This window comes from Lepidochelys kempii, chromosome 9 (assembly GCF_965140285.1).
Source record: "Lepidochelys kempii isolate rLepKem1 chromosome 9, rLepKem1.hap1, whole genome shotgun sequence".
In the NCBI taxonomy this organism is placed as follows: domain Eukaryota; kingdom Metazoa; phylum Chordata; order Testudines; family Cheloniidae; genus Lepidochelys; species Lepidochelys kempii.
This window is the reverse complement of record NC_136388.1, coordinates 80562190-80579822: the sequence shown is the minus strand read 5'-3', so window position 1 is coordinate 80579822 and position 17633 is coordinate 80562190. Positions and strand designations below refer to the sequence as shown.

The window sequence follows — 17633 nt, the reverse complement described above, 5'->3', positions numbered from 1 at the left end:
ACCTAGATCATACTACTTCTCTGTTGATTTTTAATTTTAAAAGGAAGCAAACAAAATATTTCAGCAAAATTAAAACAACATTTAGAGTTTAGGGAAAGATATTTCTTGCCATATGAACTTTCAAGAGTCCCATATTGAGCTAATATAAGAACTGTTTTGACTGCTAAAATAATGTTTGGGGATAGTATCTCAGGAATTTATTGTCTATGGGTTTAGAACTATTTTTGCATTATTAGCTCATTCAGATTTGACAGTAGAAATAATGACAGACATGGCTGCAGGAGGTGGACATTTGTGTTCTGAAGTATGGGGGAACAGGAGCAGCAGCTATTATTGATCAGATCATCATTCAGGGACACATACCATAAACCAGTGCAATGCCATTGAAGTCAGTGTGTTCCCAAGTGGCAGAAATTGGCCCTTAGTGATATGTAGGGTTTGTTTAATTAGGTACTACAGAAAATTCTTTCCTGGGTGTCTGGCTGGTGAGTCTTGCCCACATGCTCAGGGTTTAGCTCAGGGATCGGCAACCTTTGGCACATGACCCACCGGGTAAGCCCCCTGGCGGGCTGGGCCAATTTGTTTACCTGCCGTGTCCACAGGGTCAGCCGATTGCGCCTCCCAGTGGCTGTGGTTTGTTCCAGGCCAATGGGGGCTGCGGGAAGCAGTGCAGGCTGAGGGATGTGCTGGCCATGGCTTCCCGCAGCCCCCATTGGCCTGGAGCGGCGAACCACGGCCAGTGGGAGCCGCGATCGGCTGAACCTGTGGATGTGGCAGGTAAACAAACCGTCCCGGCCCTCCAGGGGGCTTACCCAGGCGGGCCGCATGCCAAAGGTTGCCGATTCCTGGTTTAGCTGATCACCATATTTGGGGTCTGGAAGGAATTTTCCTCCAGGGCAGATTGGCAGAGGCCCTGGGGGTTTTTCGCCTTCCTCTGGAGTGTGGGGCATGAGTCACTTGCTAGAGGATTCTCTACACCTTGAAGTCTTTAAACCATGATTTGAGGACTTCAGTAGTTAGACATGGGTTGGGGTTTATTACAGGAGTGGGTGGGTGAGATTCTGTGGCCTGCGTTGTGCAGGAGGTCAGACTAGATGATCATAATGGTCCCTTCTGACCTTAAAGTCTATGAGTCGAGGTAGACTCGTATATGTTTACTTTGGCAAGCTGATGATATTAGCTAATACCTGGATGTGACTTGGTATCAGGTCAGATACTTTCTTATGTATGTTGTAACTGTATACTTAGGATTGAGGACAGATGAAAGAATCCTAGAGGATTTACATCACAAAGATTATTATCCAGCTTGTCTCAAACAAAATGCCATAGGTGATGTTATCAATACACCGTTCCGATAAGTTTGTTTTTTTGTTTTTTTTTTACATAAACTGTTCAAGGTACATGATAACATTGACAGAGACACTTTTAGAGAGGTATTAAGTCTCTGATCTTGTACCCATAGGCTTGCAACATGACCCATATAAGATGGATTTACAAATATATTTCTGTTTAGAAATTACAAATGCCTGTATCTAGACGAGGTTGAGATTAATGTGTCACACCATTCAGCCAACTATAATATATCCTTTTTTTTTTTTTGCCCTGATCCTCTGCTATGGAACTCAGTGGGAGTTTTGCCATTAGCTTCAGTGAGAACAAGATCAAGCCCTTTGTATTTCTGTTCAATGTTAGCTGAAGTTTAGGAGTATACTTAGAATATTGAATGCAACACATAATTTGGAAATTAAATCTCTATGTTGCAGACTTTTGCTTTATGGCATTGGGAGGGTATGTATTCAGCAGGGTTTACTAAGATCACTTTAGTTTTATAATTGTCAATGGGAAAAAAGAGTGAGCTATTGATTACGTGGGGTCTGATCCTGCAGTCCTTATGCAGGGAAAATTTCCATTGAGGTCAAAGATGGCAGTTACATGTGTGTCTGAATGCAAAGTTAAATAATATGGGTGAAATCCTGTCACAGTTACAGTCAGTGGCAAAACTCCTATTGGCTTTAATGGATCCAGGATTTCACCTTATGTACGTACTGCAAACTGAAGCATTCTAATTAGCTGTGTGTCACTGTGTTAGTTGTGTATCCGTGTTTTGCTCTCTTATTGTACCAACTTAATGTTTGTATGTAGTGTAGAGTTTAAGTGTAGGCCCTGATCCTGTAAATACCAATGCTAGTGCATAAATTTAAGCACCTGAATAGTCCTGGTGACTTAAAAAAAAAAAAGTGTCAAAAGAAAACAGCACTTATATACATAATTGGTCAAGGATACATTTTAAAAACTTGATCTTGCTTATTTTATCCTCTTCCACTAGGATAGTGACCTACCCACTATTTCCTTATTCATGAAAATCTTTGCTCCAGTATATATTTTGGGTACTCCGTGAGACTACTCATGCTTAACATTTAAGCACCTGCAAATTTGCAGGATTAGGGCCTTAGTCATTCATTCCAGCATTCTTCCTTTACAGGAGTTATTTTTTGTGAATCTGTTTTCAAATGTTGCCATCATTATAAAGACTTTGTTCACAGAATAAATCATTTTAACATGGGAGTACCTGTCTTCAGAACCTTTAGCCTCAGATAAAGAAAAATAATGACTTTCTCTCCAAGGAACAATTGTTTTGTTAAATTATAATCTTTTTTTCAATAAGAGTTTGAGCTGTATTTAAATAGAGATTTGCCTTTTTTTTTTATTTGACTTGGCCATTTGAAGTTTGGAACTGATCTGTTTTACATGAATGAACAAGAAATGTAAATTGGATCTAGAATGGATGGCAATTTTTATTGCTCAAGAAATGTGGGATTAATATTTTATTAAACAACCTAAATTAAAGACTAGGGAAGGAAGAGTACCTGTAAGTACTTTATCATGTGGAGACATTTGTAGGCATAAAAATACTCTGATCAGGCTGCTTCTAATTCCCTGTTTGCTATGCTATAACAGTACCTAAATTGAGCAGAGCGTTTCCATGATTAGAATAGAGGAAATGATGGTAAATACATAATCCTAATGAAAGAGGATAAAGTAAGCACATTTGATACTTTAAAATGTATCAATGACCAATTATGTATGTGAGTATTGTTTTCTTCCTGCAGTTTGGGTTTTTGGGTTAGTTTTTCTGTTTGTTCATTTTCTTTTTTCAGATCTGGAATAAATCCCCATTAATTTGAGTGTATCAAGAGTTAGTTTGAGTGTGTCAAGCAGTTGATGTCTTTAATGTTTTCTTTCTGATTTTCAAAACATAAAGCTGAGTAGTCCAAGGAAGCTTTGTATTTCTGAGTGGCCAGTGAGAGGGAGAAAAATTCACACAGCAACATAATTTCAATTTCTTGGTCACTTTTTCATATTCATATGAAAAAATATTACCCACAATTTAGTGTAAATTCTTAACATTAATTCTTAATACCACGGTTGCATGGTTTCTTTTTAAAGTCCTGTTATGAAAGCTAAACTATCATAAATTATGCTAGAGAAGGCAGTCATCATAAAGGGTGATAGCCTGAATTTCTTACTTAGGGCTACAACCTTGTTTACATTGAGTAATACATTACTCCAGGAATAGCGCTTCTATGAGTAAGGTTGGTAAAATGTGGTTTTCTGTTTCTACTCAGGCAAAATGTCTATTGATTTCAGTGGGAATTTTGCCTAAGTAAGGAATTCATAATTTGGCCTAAGTCTATTCAGATGCCTGTGAAAAGTATTAAAAATAGAAATCTAGCTAATTTGACAAATTGTCTGGTTCTGCACATTTTTAGAAATTAAATGGCATTTTCTTATGGTAGTTTTGATACCAATAGACTTCAAGTATATAGTTTAATCTTTTGTGAGCAACTACAGCGATAAGCCACATTTTGTACAGTTATGGCTAAAGTAATGAGCTGTACTTATCTGCAGTAGTAGGTTAAAGGGTAATGTACATCTGCAATGATGTTAAAATAAAATCACTTAAATTTTGATATATTGCAAATTCCTGAAATAACTATTTCAGACTCATATTTTGAGACTGAACTATACCTTGTGCACGCACACACACACAGAGAAGGCTGTAACAACTATTTGTAACTTGACTGAGTAAATTGCACAGATGATTTACAGACCAGTAGTCCAGTTGAATCTTTCTAAGAGCCATGTGTTACCAAATCTGTTATGGGTTTTTCTTATTATTATTATTTTTAGTATTCCACTTTGGTGACCATCCGGATTGAATACTCAGTGCTTTGAAGAGGAGTACATGGACTCAGGCCAGAGTTACAGCACTACTCTTTCAGATTATTCTGAGGATACATTTGAATCCTTCAGTGAGGAGGAGGAGGAGGAGGAGGAGGAAGCCTGCAGGCAATATGAGAGTGAACCGTTTGAATCTTATTATTCCACAGTGGAGTTGGAGTGGCCTGCTGCTGTGTCAGATATATCTGAAAGCGCAAGGCAGTCAGCAAGCCAGGATGATGAAGGTATGCAAGGTTTCTGTGCATTTGAGTCAGTCCTCCATTCAATTTTGAAATTACACAGAAGGGCTCAGATCAGGAAAAATAAAATTAAAAAATTAAAATTACATCCAATTTTCTTGCTGTGCACAGCAACAGAAGCTTCAAAACATTGGCTTCCTCAGCCAGATCTGTAAATTTTGCTGAAACAAGACTTAATCAAGGTGTATATGAGGAGGTATAATGTACCAAATTGGTTGTTTAGGTATGGAAGCCCTTATTCAATCTTTCTGTGTGCTGGAGTATTATTGGTAGGATAAATCAGTCTTAAAGATACCTTGACTGAATTTCCGTATCAGAAAAATAGCTAGACTGTAAAATAGTTTCCCAAGAGAATTATGGAAGCTCCATCACTAGGGACACTTAAAAGTAGACTGGAGGAAGACCTGAAAATGTACTGTTGTTGTAACCATGTTGGTCCTAGGATATGAGAGAGACAGGGTGGTTGAGATAATATATTTTATTGGACCAATTTCTGGTGGTGGAGCAGAGAAGCTTTCGAACTTTACAGAACTCTTCTTCAGGTCTGATCTAGAGAAGAGCTCTGTGTAGCTCGAAAGCTTCTCTCTTCCACCATGAGAAGTTAGTCCAATAAAATATATTACCTCATCTACCTTGTCACTCTAAAACTATATGTAACATTAACAAACCTACAGCAGGTAAGGGTAAAAGAAGCAGAGGGAGGGGGATAAAACAACTGAGCTAATAGGGGTGTCTTCCCTCTTTGACATTTTGGTAGTGTTCCCCATCCTCTTGCAGTCTCCTTTTCTACCCTTTTGTTTAGTCTTGGAGATACAATGATGACTTCAAGCCATTGATCAGCTGCTATTTTTAAACCTGTCACATTCTCTTGGTGTAAGGGTTTGTCCACTCTAAGATAAATAATTTTTTTAAAAAATGTGTTAGCTAAAGTGGTTTAACTAACATCTTTTAAAAACTAATATAGACAGAGTAAGTTGCTTTTTAACTTGTAGTTATTTATGTCATAACCCAGCCTCCCACTTTGGGTTCACCTTGTCCGGCTAACAAATGTTAAAATATCGTTAACCCTGTCTGAACTAGAATTTTAAAGTGTGTGAGTTTAAAACATTAGCTAACATATGCCTTTTATCCTAGTGCTCCTTAAGGTACGTCTACACTGCAATAAAAGATCCAGGGCACAGCCATGGCTGGCGTGGGTCAGCTGGCTTGGGCTTGGGGGACGCAGGCTGCAAGGCTAAAAATTGAAGTGTAGACGTACAAGCTGGGGCTGAGGTTAGAGCCTGGGCTTTGAAACCCCTAGAGAGGGTGAGTCTCAGAGCCCAGGCTCCAACCCAAGCCCGACCATCTACACTACAGTTTTTAGCCCTGTAAACTTGAGTCAGTTGATCCGGGCTCTGAGACTTGGGTTTTTTTTTGACTACGGGTTTGTTATTGCAGTATAGACGTACCCTTAGTGTCTTTCCTTCCCTCCCTGACCCAACAATACGTTTGACCTTTCTCTTTACAAAAGTAATTTGCACTGCTACAGTTAAGGATCCAGCATAAAAATTATTTAGGCATGAAAGCTCCTTACTATAGGCCAATTATTGCCCTTGGATTCACATCTCTTAAATGGATATCGTGCACCCAAGGGCAGAATTTAGCCTTATAGATCAATGTGTCAAAGATCTGCGTAATGAGATAATGTTTGCTTTGGTGACTTGTTTATGCCACGTTATGTAAGTGTCGTCTTCTTCTAGCCTTAGTTCCATATGTTTAGGGTCAGCTCTTCTAGTCCTTCCATCTGGGAAATGCCCTAGTTCATATGGGGCATATTAAGGACTCATTTAATTGATTTATTTGGCAGTTTTACAGCCAGCTGCCAGCCTGACACCATTCCTCGTCCTTTTTCAACCAGCCTTGGGACCAGATACAGTGGAATTTAAGTGAATTGTCTAATATGTTACATTTAGTGACTTGGTTCTGGATCTCTGTTTTCATAGTGTATACATTTTAATAAACTATTTCTTTTTCTGCAGAAGGTTTTTTTTAAAGTACTCTTTATACAGCCAGAACAGCATATCTAGAGGAATCATCATCCAGCACACAAAAGTAAAATATGGCAGAAATTGACTGGTTAAAGGAATACATATAAAAAGTGAGACAGCCTTTTCTTTTAAAGAATACTTGTTAAAGAGGGGGGAAAATATGCAAGATTTGACAGTTTTCAGCTGTGCGGTATACATGTTTTAGGGCAGGTCTACGCTTAAACTGCTGCATTGGCACAGCTGCGCCATTGTAGTGCTTTAATGAAGACTCTCTGCACTGACGAGAGAGAGCTCTCCCATTGACACAGTTAATCCACCTCCCCAAGAGCTGATAGCTGTGTTGATGGGAGAAGCTCTACCTCCGACATAGGGCTGTCTACACCAGGGATTAGGTCGGTATAACTGCATTGAATAGGGGTGTGGATTTTCCAGTGTAAGTCTGTAGTGTAGACAAGACTTTAAAGCAGGGTTAGTTTGCAATGTTTTCCATGTAGCGGAGGGAGGGCCTGCTGAGTCAGATTCTCAAGTGTTGTAACTCTACTGAAATCACCATCAGGTCCCATTGAAAACAGTAGTATTTAAGGGAACTCAGTACGCTGCAGAAGCTGCTCAGCATTCTGCAGATTTGGCCCTAAGTTTCAGTCTCTGAAAGTTTCTCTTTGCATATCCTATACCAGATTTTTCTGATGTATTTAGAGAAGAAAAATTTAAGATGTTCTTAATAGTCTGTAATAGAAATTAGGTAATTTTTGAAGGTGAAAATCCACAGATTTCCTTCATATGTTCCTGTGGCTTTGAGTTTCTTTTCTTACATTTAGGTAGTGTTCCATTTCACAGAGTGAAATTCAGTAACATCCAGGCAGAGATTTCTTTGACTTCTCCATTTGGTTTTACTTTGTCTCACTTCTGTTCTTTCAGCAATGCATTATTCTAAGCTAACTTATTTTTATAGGTGATCAGTCTGAGTTGTCAGAGTCTGCAAATATAGAAAAAGAGTTGACTGGAAAATGGATCAGCCGTCTCAAAAATAAAGAAGATAACACTAAGCAAGGCAAATCTATCATCAAAACACATACAGGTGAGTTCAAAATCTGTATTAAAATCATTGCTTTTTAAACCTGAATTTTTAATATTTTAGCATGTATATTTTCAAGTCCTGTCCAATAAATGAAAAAAACCCACATTTTTTCTTTCATTCCTCCTGTAAGTTTATGTTTTAGAGACACCTCTTTGCCTTCTGCATCTTGTATAAATTTATCTGTGAAATAGTAATATCAGAGACCCCCCAGGCACATTAGTCACTAGAGCTGCATGACTTTTTTAAATTGAGATTTGACAAAATTTCAATTTTAGTTAAAAAAAAACAACCTTCAAAATTCTAATGCATTTTTTTAACCAGCAGCTATAGATCGGGTTAGAATTTTTTTGTTTTTATTTTTTTCAAAAAATTTGTTTCCGTTACATTTTGTTTAATGAGATGTACATTTCCCCCCACCCCTGCAATGGTTATTAGCTGCTCCTAATCTGTGATGTTTTTATTCCTCTCCTGCACTACAGGAGGCAGCAGTGTTCTTGCTTTAAAATGAACAACATAACGGCTTTAACCAAGACAATGAAGTATTATATAAATAGAGAGAGAGGAATGCTATTTGTATGTGTTTGGCATGCCTACAAGTGTGCTCTCTTCAGGGAAAGGTGTTTAAGTCCCTCTCAGATTTTTCTATGGAGGTCAGAGCCTAAGTTCCCTGTAAGCTGCACGGCTGCACAGCAGAATATTAAGCACTGTGCAGGCGCTCAGGGAACCCGCCCGGGGACCTGCCAAGGGAGGGGTGCCCCTCGCCCAGCCCCCAACCTGCCACAGCCGGAGCGGCCCCCTGGCTCCAACTATGCTGCAGCCTGGGGGAGGGGCACCTATCCTGCAACCCCAGACCTGGAGCTGCCATGCTGGGGAGAGGCGCCTCTCCTCTCCAGACCAGACCAGGTGCTGCTGCTGGCAGAAAGGGTTGGGGGGAGTGCTTTCACCCCTCTGTAGTCCCAGAGCACCCTCCTGCACCCCAAGCCCCTCATCCCCAGCCCCACCCCAGAGCCCACAACCTCAGCCAGAGCCCTCACCTCCTGCACCCAACCCTCTGCCCCAGCCCTGAGCCCCTCATCCTCATCCCCATCCCAGAGCCTGCACCCCCAGCCGGAGCCCTCACACCCCTGCACCCCAAACCTCTGCCCCAGCCCTGAGCCCCCTCCCACACTCCGAGCCCCCTCCCACACTCCAAAACCCTTGGCTCCACCCCCACCACGTGAATTTTGTTATGTGCACTGATGTGACGGTGATATGTCGCACATCACCTCCATATTGCTGTACATAACAGAATTCATTCCGCACATGGGTGGGAAAAATTAGAGGGAATACTGGTCAGAGGCACTGTTTTTGAATTTTAAAAAAAGGATGAAACAAGGACTTTGCCAACAACAATTGAAGTAAAAATGGATTTTCTTGAGTGAACGAACTCAGAAGTTTTGTGGGTCATCCCTAAGTCCCTGATCCAGCAATCGGATCTCTGCAAAGTGAAGTCCTATGGTATCTGGGTCCCCAACCCTTTTTAAACCCTCTTTATTCACCTTAAAGAACCAAAAAAACACCCCAGAACAAAATTACAAAAACGGGGGGGGAGGCATTAAGGGGCCACAAGGCCAAAATCCTTTTAAAATCACTCTTAAGCATTTGGTCAATAGCCACAGAGTTGTGAATTCCTGACTTCCAGTCTGCAGCTCTGACTGTTCTAGTACAAAGCTCAGGAATGCCATATAAGACAGTGTGATGGTGTGTATCTACCCTATGACACTTGGTGTAGAATGCTGGCAACGATAGGGACCTACTAAAAGGTCCGGATAAGGAGGAACAGGTGACAAAACCCTCATGGCTGATATGGAGACAGAGAAGCTCCTGAAGTGGATGCTGGAGAGCCAGCAGCAGCAGCAAGTGGCCCAAGAACAACAGCAGCAGGCCCAGCAGATAGTCACCCAGCAACAGTTCCAGATGGCCCAGCATCAGGAGCAGCAACAGCAGCTGGTCTGGGAGCTGGCCGCCCAACACCAGGCGTGGAAGGAGAGCCTGGTTCAACAGATGGTGACGCTGTTGCAACTGACCAGGCTGCCTAGACTTGCCCTGGCAGGACCAGAAGCAGGGGACTTCTTGGCGGGTTACTAGGTTGACTAGGGCCCAAGTGGCGGAGGCGGTAGCCTTGGGAACAATTCACCCAGATCCTCCCCACCGGGGGAAAAGAGTGGGTGCAATGTCACCACCTGGCAAACCTTGCAAAGGTGGTATCTTTGATGGAGGACTATCTGACCGCTGAAGGCAAACAGCAGAACCCTAAACAAGGGAAGTCGGAGGGGCAGGGGCCAGACCGCCAAGAGAGGGACGCATAGGCCCCAAATGGAGAGGCCCCAGAACAACGTGGGCTGCTGCCAACCAGCTCACAGCGGGAGCCGAACTATACATCCACCCTTCTTTGAGAAAGAGTCCCATCAGGTGGACTTGGGGTACTGAGACCCGACCCGGGCATGGGAATACCCAAAAGCTGATGCTATGAGTGTGGTCAAGAGGGGCACTTCCGGTGTGATTGTTGTTTTATGGACTGCAGCCATGGCCAGGTGTGGGTGGCAGGCCACCAGGTCCAGAAAAGGGGCTCATCCAAACTCCTGGTCCCTGTATGGGTGAACAGCACCCCGGTGACAGCCCTCATCAATTCAGAGTGCAGTCAAATACTGATCTGGACTAACCTGGTGAAGTCTCCGGACCCGCTGGGGGCTCCTGTCCACCTGCAGTGCATCCACGGGGATGTACCACCATGCCCGACCGCCAGGGTGTGCCTTGATGCAGGGTGCCATGGTGAAGTATGCTGGGTTGGCTTAGCTCCAGCACTGGTGTACCCAGTGATCCTGGGACATGGCTGGCATGGTTCAGAGAAGTCCTGCGTGAGTGGGAAAACCAAATCTAGGGGAAGGGAGCCCTAGGCCAGCAAAGAGGGGACTTCTGGGCCCTGAGGGACCTGAATGAAGGTCCCCTGAACTGGTCAGAAACACCAGTATGATGCCCCACCAAAACCAAGACATTGGATGAAGCTGAACAGGAATGCTTGGCAGTTGATAGGGACTTCCTAAGGGAGAAGAGGGAAGACCTAACCCTAAGTCAGGCCTCGAAACACGTCACAGACCCTGAAGAGGAGGGGGGCATACACCAACGGCTACCCCAGGGGACACATTTTGGGGTCCATAACGACCATCTTTACTGGCTGACCAAGGACCCTCAAACACAAGAGGACCTGTAATAATTGCTGGTCCTCTGGAGATTCCGACAAGTTCTGTTACGGCTGGCCCATTCGGTGCCCTGGGCTGGGCACGTGGGGTGAGAAAAGACCTTGCAATGCGGGGCTGTGACTAGGGTTCCAGGGAAGCCACACTGAGATTGTTCAATTAGGGCAAACTGTAAAGAATGGGACAGACAATCCCCAAAACTGGTGGTTATTCTAATACTTGGATTTACCAAAACAGCTTTTACAGTACCTTACTGGTTGCACAGAAGCCAAAACACAGTTCCCTTAAAGCAACCCAGCCTTGGGCTTCCATCTAGACAGCCAAGTCTAATATGATGAGGATTATTGAAAATCTTGTTCATCATATAAAAAGTTCTACCAATCCCAAAGGATCGGACATATTACCTCCAAGGTTAATGAATATTTCAGATCTTACCCAAATACACGCTTACAGCCAATTCTTATTAACTAAACAAAAATTGATTAAAAAAAGAAGAGAGAGAGAATATTGGTTAAAAGATCATTATACATGCAGACATTAATACAATCCTTAGGTTAGTTACTGAGCAGATATGGTGAGCTTTAGAATGGCTAAGAGTCCTTTTTAGAATTAGTTCATCAGGTTATAGTTCAATGTCCAAATATTCAATTTCAGGGTTGTCCAGATGGGACTGGAGACCTCAGTCTTATGACTCAAACTTCCTGTTAATGAAGCTTAAGCAGATGTGAGATGAAAGGATCAGGTCCCAGAGCCCTTTATACATATTCCGGGCATCCTCTTGACCCATGCAGTGCTTGGGTGAACAATAGGCTTTTGAAATAACCTTCTATTTCCTAAGCATCACCAGTAATTAGCTACATGGATTAACATAAGGCAATTGCCTATCTCTGCCATTTGCAGGTGGTTTGCTATATACTTCAAATGTTAATGTCATTTAAATGTTAATATCTTCTTTTTATCTCTGAATTAAGAGAATACAGCGATAGACAGGAACTATTTGATTACATTCTAACAATATATATGTAAACACACAAAACCACAAACATCTGTCAATATGTCTCTAAAGGTTGAATCTGGATCAATTAGCGTGCAAGTTGATTAACCCTTTCTGGCCCCTGTCACAATGGCACTTCGATTCTGGCCCGGCATGCACAGGGAGGTATGAGACTTTTGTGCCTCATGCCCATAGTGTCAGCAAGCCGGCCTGAGGGGAATACTGAGGGCACCCCTGATCCCACTACCAGTGGTCGCAATGCCTTTGAGAGAATCGGCCTGGACTTGGTGGGATCCTTGGAGAAGAGTAGTTCAGAGTTCTGTTACATACTTGTAGTTGTTGATTATGTGACCTGGTACCCGAGGCTGTCCCACTATATGCGACCACAGCCCCCACCATAGTTGCTGAGGTCCACAAGATCTTTACCAAGGTTTGGATTCCCTGGGAGATACTAACAGACCGGGAAACAAATGTGTTGTCTAAAATGATGGCAGAATTGTGCTGCCTATCAAACATCTGAACCTTCAAAGTGGTGTACCACCCACAAACCAGTGGCCTGGTAGAGAGGATCAACAGAACCCTGAAGGTCATGCTCAAGAAGTTTGTGGATGACGACCTTTGGAAATGGGACAGGCTGCTGCCCACGCTGTTATTTGCGGTGCGTGAGGTCCCCCAAGCTTCTACGGAATTCTCCTCATTTGTTCTCCTTTATGGGAGACAGCCCAGGGGAATCCTGGACCTGTTCTGAGAGCATGGGAGAAGTCCAGGGTCATGGGGTCGATCCCCTATATCTTATAGGTTTAGGAATGTCTCCAGAGGCTCAAGGGTTTGCACAGGAGAATTTACTTCAGGCACAATGAACCCAAGAAGTCAAGTACAATCGGGGGACCAAGCTGTGGACCTCTGAGTCCCGGAACAGGGTCCTACTCTTATTGCCATTGTCAGTGTCCAAGTTACTTGCCAAGTAGCAGAGATTATTTGAAGTAGTTCAGAGGGTGGGACCGGTGGATTAAGAGATCTGGCTACTGAGATAACGAAGGGATCTCCGGACATATCATGTTAAGCTCCTGAAAGTGTATGAAGGCCTGCTGATCACCCCTTACCCTCCCAAACCCAATTTGGGGCCGCTGTATTGGGAAAGACCTTGACCGGAGCAACAGCTACAATTACAACAGCTGGCCCAGGCCTTCACCACCATGTTGTCATCTCCCCCAGGCAGACGGATGTAACCAGCCATCATATAGTCACCAGCATAGGGCAGAAGGTCTGAGACCACCACCGTCTACTTCCCAAAAGATGTGGGAAGTGGTCTAGAAGGAGCCTGAGGTGATGCTTGCCCTGGGAGTCATGGAAGAGTCTCAGAGTGAAAGCCTTGCGGGACAGTGAGGTTCTGTATAGACTTCAGAAGGGTCAATGCCATCTCATGTTTCAATGTCTACCTGATTCCATAGATAGATGAACTGCTGGAATGGCTGGGAAGCGCAAAATTTTTATCGACACTAGGCTTGACCAAGGGATTCTCGCCCTCTGACCCCGACATCCTGAAAGAAGATGGCCTTCCCTACATCGTTCAGCTTATACCAATTCGTTGCCATGCTGTTCGGACTGCATGGGGCCGCAGCCACATTCCAATGGCTGATGGATTGACTGCTGCAGCCCCACAACTGGTATGCAGGAACCATTCCTATTTTATCTGGACTTTCAAACCCTTCATCCTCCAGACGGACACCTCAGAAGTCAGAGTTGGGGCAGTACAGTCACAGGAGCTGGATGGGAAAGAACATCCCATGCTCTGCCTAAGCCAGAGACTGTTCTCCTGGGAGACTAAATATTCAATAATCGAGAGCGAGGCCTGGGCGGTGAAGTGGGCATTCAAGGCCCTGAGGTATTATCTGATAGGGAGCCCCTTTCGCCTCATTACGGACCATGCACCCCTCCGGTGGATCAACACCATGTAGGACACGAATGCCCAGTTTATGCGGTGGCACCTCTCCCTCCAACCCTAAGAGTTCAGTGTACTACATCATCCAGGCAGGGCCCATGCTAATGAACACTTTTTCTCCCTGGTGGGAGGAGAGGATGAAGAGGGAGGGCCCTCGCCAGGTCCTATCCTGAGGGGAAGGGTGTGTGACGTGGTGTATCTACCCTGCGAAAGACACTCACAAATACAGACTCAGGTTTGTGGATCATATATCATCAGTAGGGGAGAGGCACTGAGGATTTATCTGGGGAATCCCTCTAAGACCACTGTCTTTAAAATACGTCAGAATAATATAATTTTCTCATTTAGAAAGATCTTTATACTGCTGAGCCCACTAATTTGCGCTCATTTAAGGAGTGATAAACAATGATATAGCATTAAGGAAATCTTTCGCCTTTGATTTTTTTCCCCTCATGGTTTAATCCTTTGCATCCATAACTATATTATTACCGGTGCAGTGAAGGGAAAAAATGAAAGGAGGCGAGAGCGAGGGGGGAGAAAGAGTTTCATATGCTGTGGTCTAAAAATGTCTATTCCTCTTGGAGTTAATAAATGCTATAGTCTGTAGCCGTGAGAGCCTCTTATTGTTCTATCTACTTGGAGACTATCTTGATTACTTCTTAATTGTTTTTTTACATAATTGAAGATGAGCTCATCTAGTACTACACTGCTGTATAATTAATGTCCCATCAGTAAACTTAGTGAAATTCTCTCAGTATACACACTGAAATATTACTCTTCTGGTAGTGCAGCAAAAATTTTCCAGATCTTACCAGTGACATTGTTAGATATGAATAAATCACATGCCTACCTATGGGAATACCCTGGAATAATCTTTTATGTTTTAAGTTGTAGTTTTCCTTCTTTCAGGTTCCAGATAAAACTGGTATATTTGCTTTAAGAAAACAAGAACTCTTCTCTCTTTATTATTCTTTCCTTCCTATCTCCTTAGCCTGTTTTATTGAGTAGATGCACTTCAGAAATGTCTGTATGCTAATTATACATAAGAAGATGTCATAGACCTATAAAAAATGACTAACGTTAACTATAAAATTTACCACGAAAAGCAACAATTCCTAAATTGCAGACATCTGTATTTCTGAAACTTCAACTGGGAGAATTTAATAAAAACGTTTAGACAAGTGCTTAATTTAGAAGTCTAATGTCACCTCTGTGGGCTCGTCTACGCTAAGCTTTTTCTCTTAAAATTTCTCCCATATGGTACCACTGCATCAGTTGAAGCAACAGCGAGAGGTCTAATACATCCATTTTAGCCGCTGGGCTGTCTAGAACTGTTCTGAACGGAGTTTGATGACATGGTGGTTAAAATACACATCAACACTAGCACTTCCAGCATCACTGGTGTGGAGGGAGCTGCACCAGTGGTAGCAACACAGGGAAATTTTAGAGTAAAAAAGGCTAGTCGAGATACAAGCAGTGAGTACATGTAAACTTCTATTGTCAGTGAGGTATACGTGTTTTTGTATGTGCATAGCGGAGAACGGAGAGACCTATTTCTGTGCATCTGAGGATTTTTTTTAACCTGGCCTCATATAGCCCTGTCCGCTGAATAGATCTAGTTTTTCATTTTTGTGTGCACAGGTTTCCACATGCCCAAAGACAGTAACTATTGACATATTTAACACACTACCCAACTAGGCTTTAAGGAGCTGTAAGGTTGAGAGGCAAACAGTGATCATCTTGTGCTGGTTGATAGCCTCTTTCATGTGAGGACCTCTCAGCATGTAACATGCATTAATGAATTAAACATCACAGCATCTCTGAGTGGTGGGTGGGTATTAGCTCCCATTCTACAGAGAGAGGAACTAAAGCACAAAGAGACTGAATGACTTTCCAAGGTCACACAACAAACCTAAAGTAGTGCCAAAAAGAGATCCCAGACCTTTGGACTTTGCCTTTGCTGTAACAACTCATCCCTGCTTCCTGTCCTCTCTGTGCTCTCAAGAAAAGCAAGACAATGCAGAATAGTTAAGGCTGACCCATTCTGTTGTACTTAGATCTGACAAATACATGAAGGGTTATGGAATACATAGAAACATATGAAGTGTCACGCCAGAGTGAACTAGTCAGGTACATTGCCTCTGGCTGATATTCTGGTTCTGATGTCAAACCTAAGTAAACAGGCTTGTCATAGGAGGGGATTCAAGAGGCAGGTTTTGGTGATGGAACCCTCCCCCCCCGCAGAAGCTGTGGCATGGCAGCAGCCTGCACTGGAGAAGGGAGAGTTTGGACAGAGTAGATCACACATAGGCAAAATCCAGTGGCTGCATACCTGGACCCCCTGTCCTCTCCAAAACCTCCAGCACCATGGATTACAGTTCTGCAACATGTGGGGTGTGTGTGTATATAATTACTGCATGAGCCCCCAGCAACCTGCTCCCCTGTGTGGGAAAGGTCAGGGCAAGAATTCTGTCTATTCCCGTTTGAATTGCAAGATTTTTGTACGGCTTTGGCTTACAGTTGACACTCAGAGGAAGGGAGAGGCGTCCCTCTCATAATGTTCTTGATTGTGCAATATGATTTCAAGGATCTGCTTCTTGACCAGACTCACCCTACCCCTTCCAACATGGACAGTTTGTTCCCTGAAACACGAGGGATATATATACATTTGAGTTCCCTGCAATAGCTGCACACAATTGACCTAATTAAGAACACAGAGCCAGTCTTCTCTTTTAATCTGCCTCTTATTAGTTTGCTCAACAATTTTACTGTTGTTAGGTAAGATAATAATATATGGCACCTTTCCTCCAAACAGATCCTAAGACACTTCACAAATATGTACAATGCCACTGAAATCTGTCCGCCTCTGAGGTAAACTTCTAGTGCACAACCATGGGCTGTAAAGGAAAATGAGGAACTTTTATGGCCTTTGCTATAATGGAGGTCAGACTAGATGATCACAGTTGTCCCTTTTGGTCTTAGAATCTATGAATCTATAAACCCTCACCCTTAAGAAAAGTGCTACTAAAGCGTTAATGTCCACAGAGAGCCAATAAAGCAAAGATAAATACCTTTGTAATGTCTCATCTGGAAGACCTTGATCCTGCAAGGTGCTGAGTGCCCTCAATTCCTGTTGACATCAGCCTTAACTTAACCAGGCAGGAGGCATTCACTCCTTACCAGATGTGGCTCCAAATGATCAAATACCTATATTTAATAATAGTAACCTGATTTACAAGCTAGCCTGTAGCTGCTCTGTATTATATACTATACACAAATATTGTGAACTCCTTTTTTGTCTATTAGGCATGCAGCCTGTTAATCCATATCTGAACTGTCTACATATTTAGAAAATTTTGAAAATCTATCTTGATATGCAGAGTTAAAATCCTTCTGAACAGCACTTATCATTCAAGCATGGGTGCTGCTTTTCACAATTAATTTTCCTTTACCCATTTTACAGTTTCTCTTTTTAAAATACCAGAAATTAGTAGAACAAAATAACAACAAAATGCTTGCCAAGTTTCTAGTATTAAATCAAAGTCTGATTTGAATGACAAAAAGTGCAAAATAAATCAAACACTGGAAAACTATACATTTCCTTTTATTTTATTTTCACTTATATAACATTCAAACTGTTTTTTCTAAGTGCACTTCCATGTGAAAAGCAAAAACCATGTAGGTCAGTGAGTTATAAACCACAAAGCAGGGTTTAAAATATAAACACAGCGACTTGCTTATCTACTTGGTGTGTGTTCAATGCCATTATAATGAGAGCGGCTGGGTGATTCAGTTTGTTGGGCTTGAATTCCCTAATGTTCAATGTTTTATGATCTTATGAAGTATGTAAAATACAGTTCTATTTTGATGCCCTT

At 42.5% G+C, this 17633-nt stretch overlaps 1 protein-coding gene across 10 annotated transcripts in view; it reads left to right on the top strand.

Moving 5' to 3' along the window:
- The window catches only part of C9H8orf48 (chromosome 9 C8orf48 homolog), a 230925-nt gene that overhangs the window by 7341 nt on the left and 205951 nt on the right, over positions 1–17633 (top strand). For all 10 annotated transcript variants that reach the window (XR_012160954.2, XR_012160955.2, XR_012160959.2 and 7 more), the window contains exons 3-4: positions 4192–4466; positions 7461–7586. Coding sequence is in view for 4 of the 10 variants with exons in the window: in XM_073361037.2 (XP_073217138.2) it covers positions 4247–4466; positions 7461–7586 (346 nt within the window). In the remaining 6 variants the exon portion in view is untranslated. The remainder of the gene's footprint in view (positions 1–4191; positions 4467–7460; positions 7587–17633) is intronic.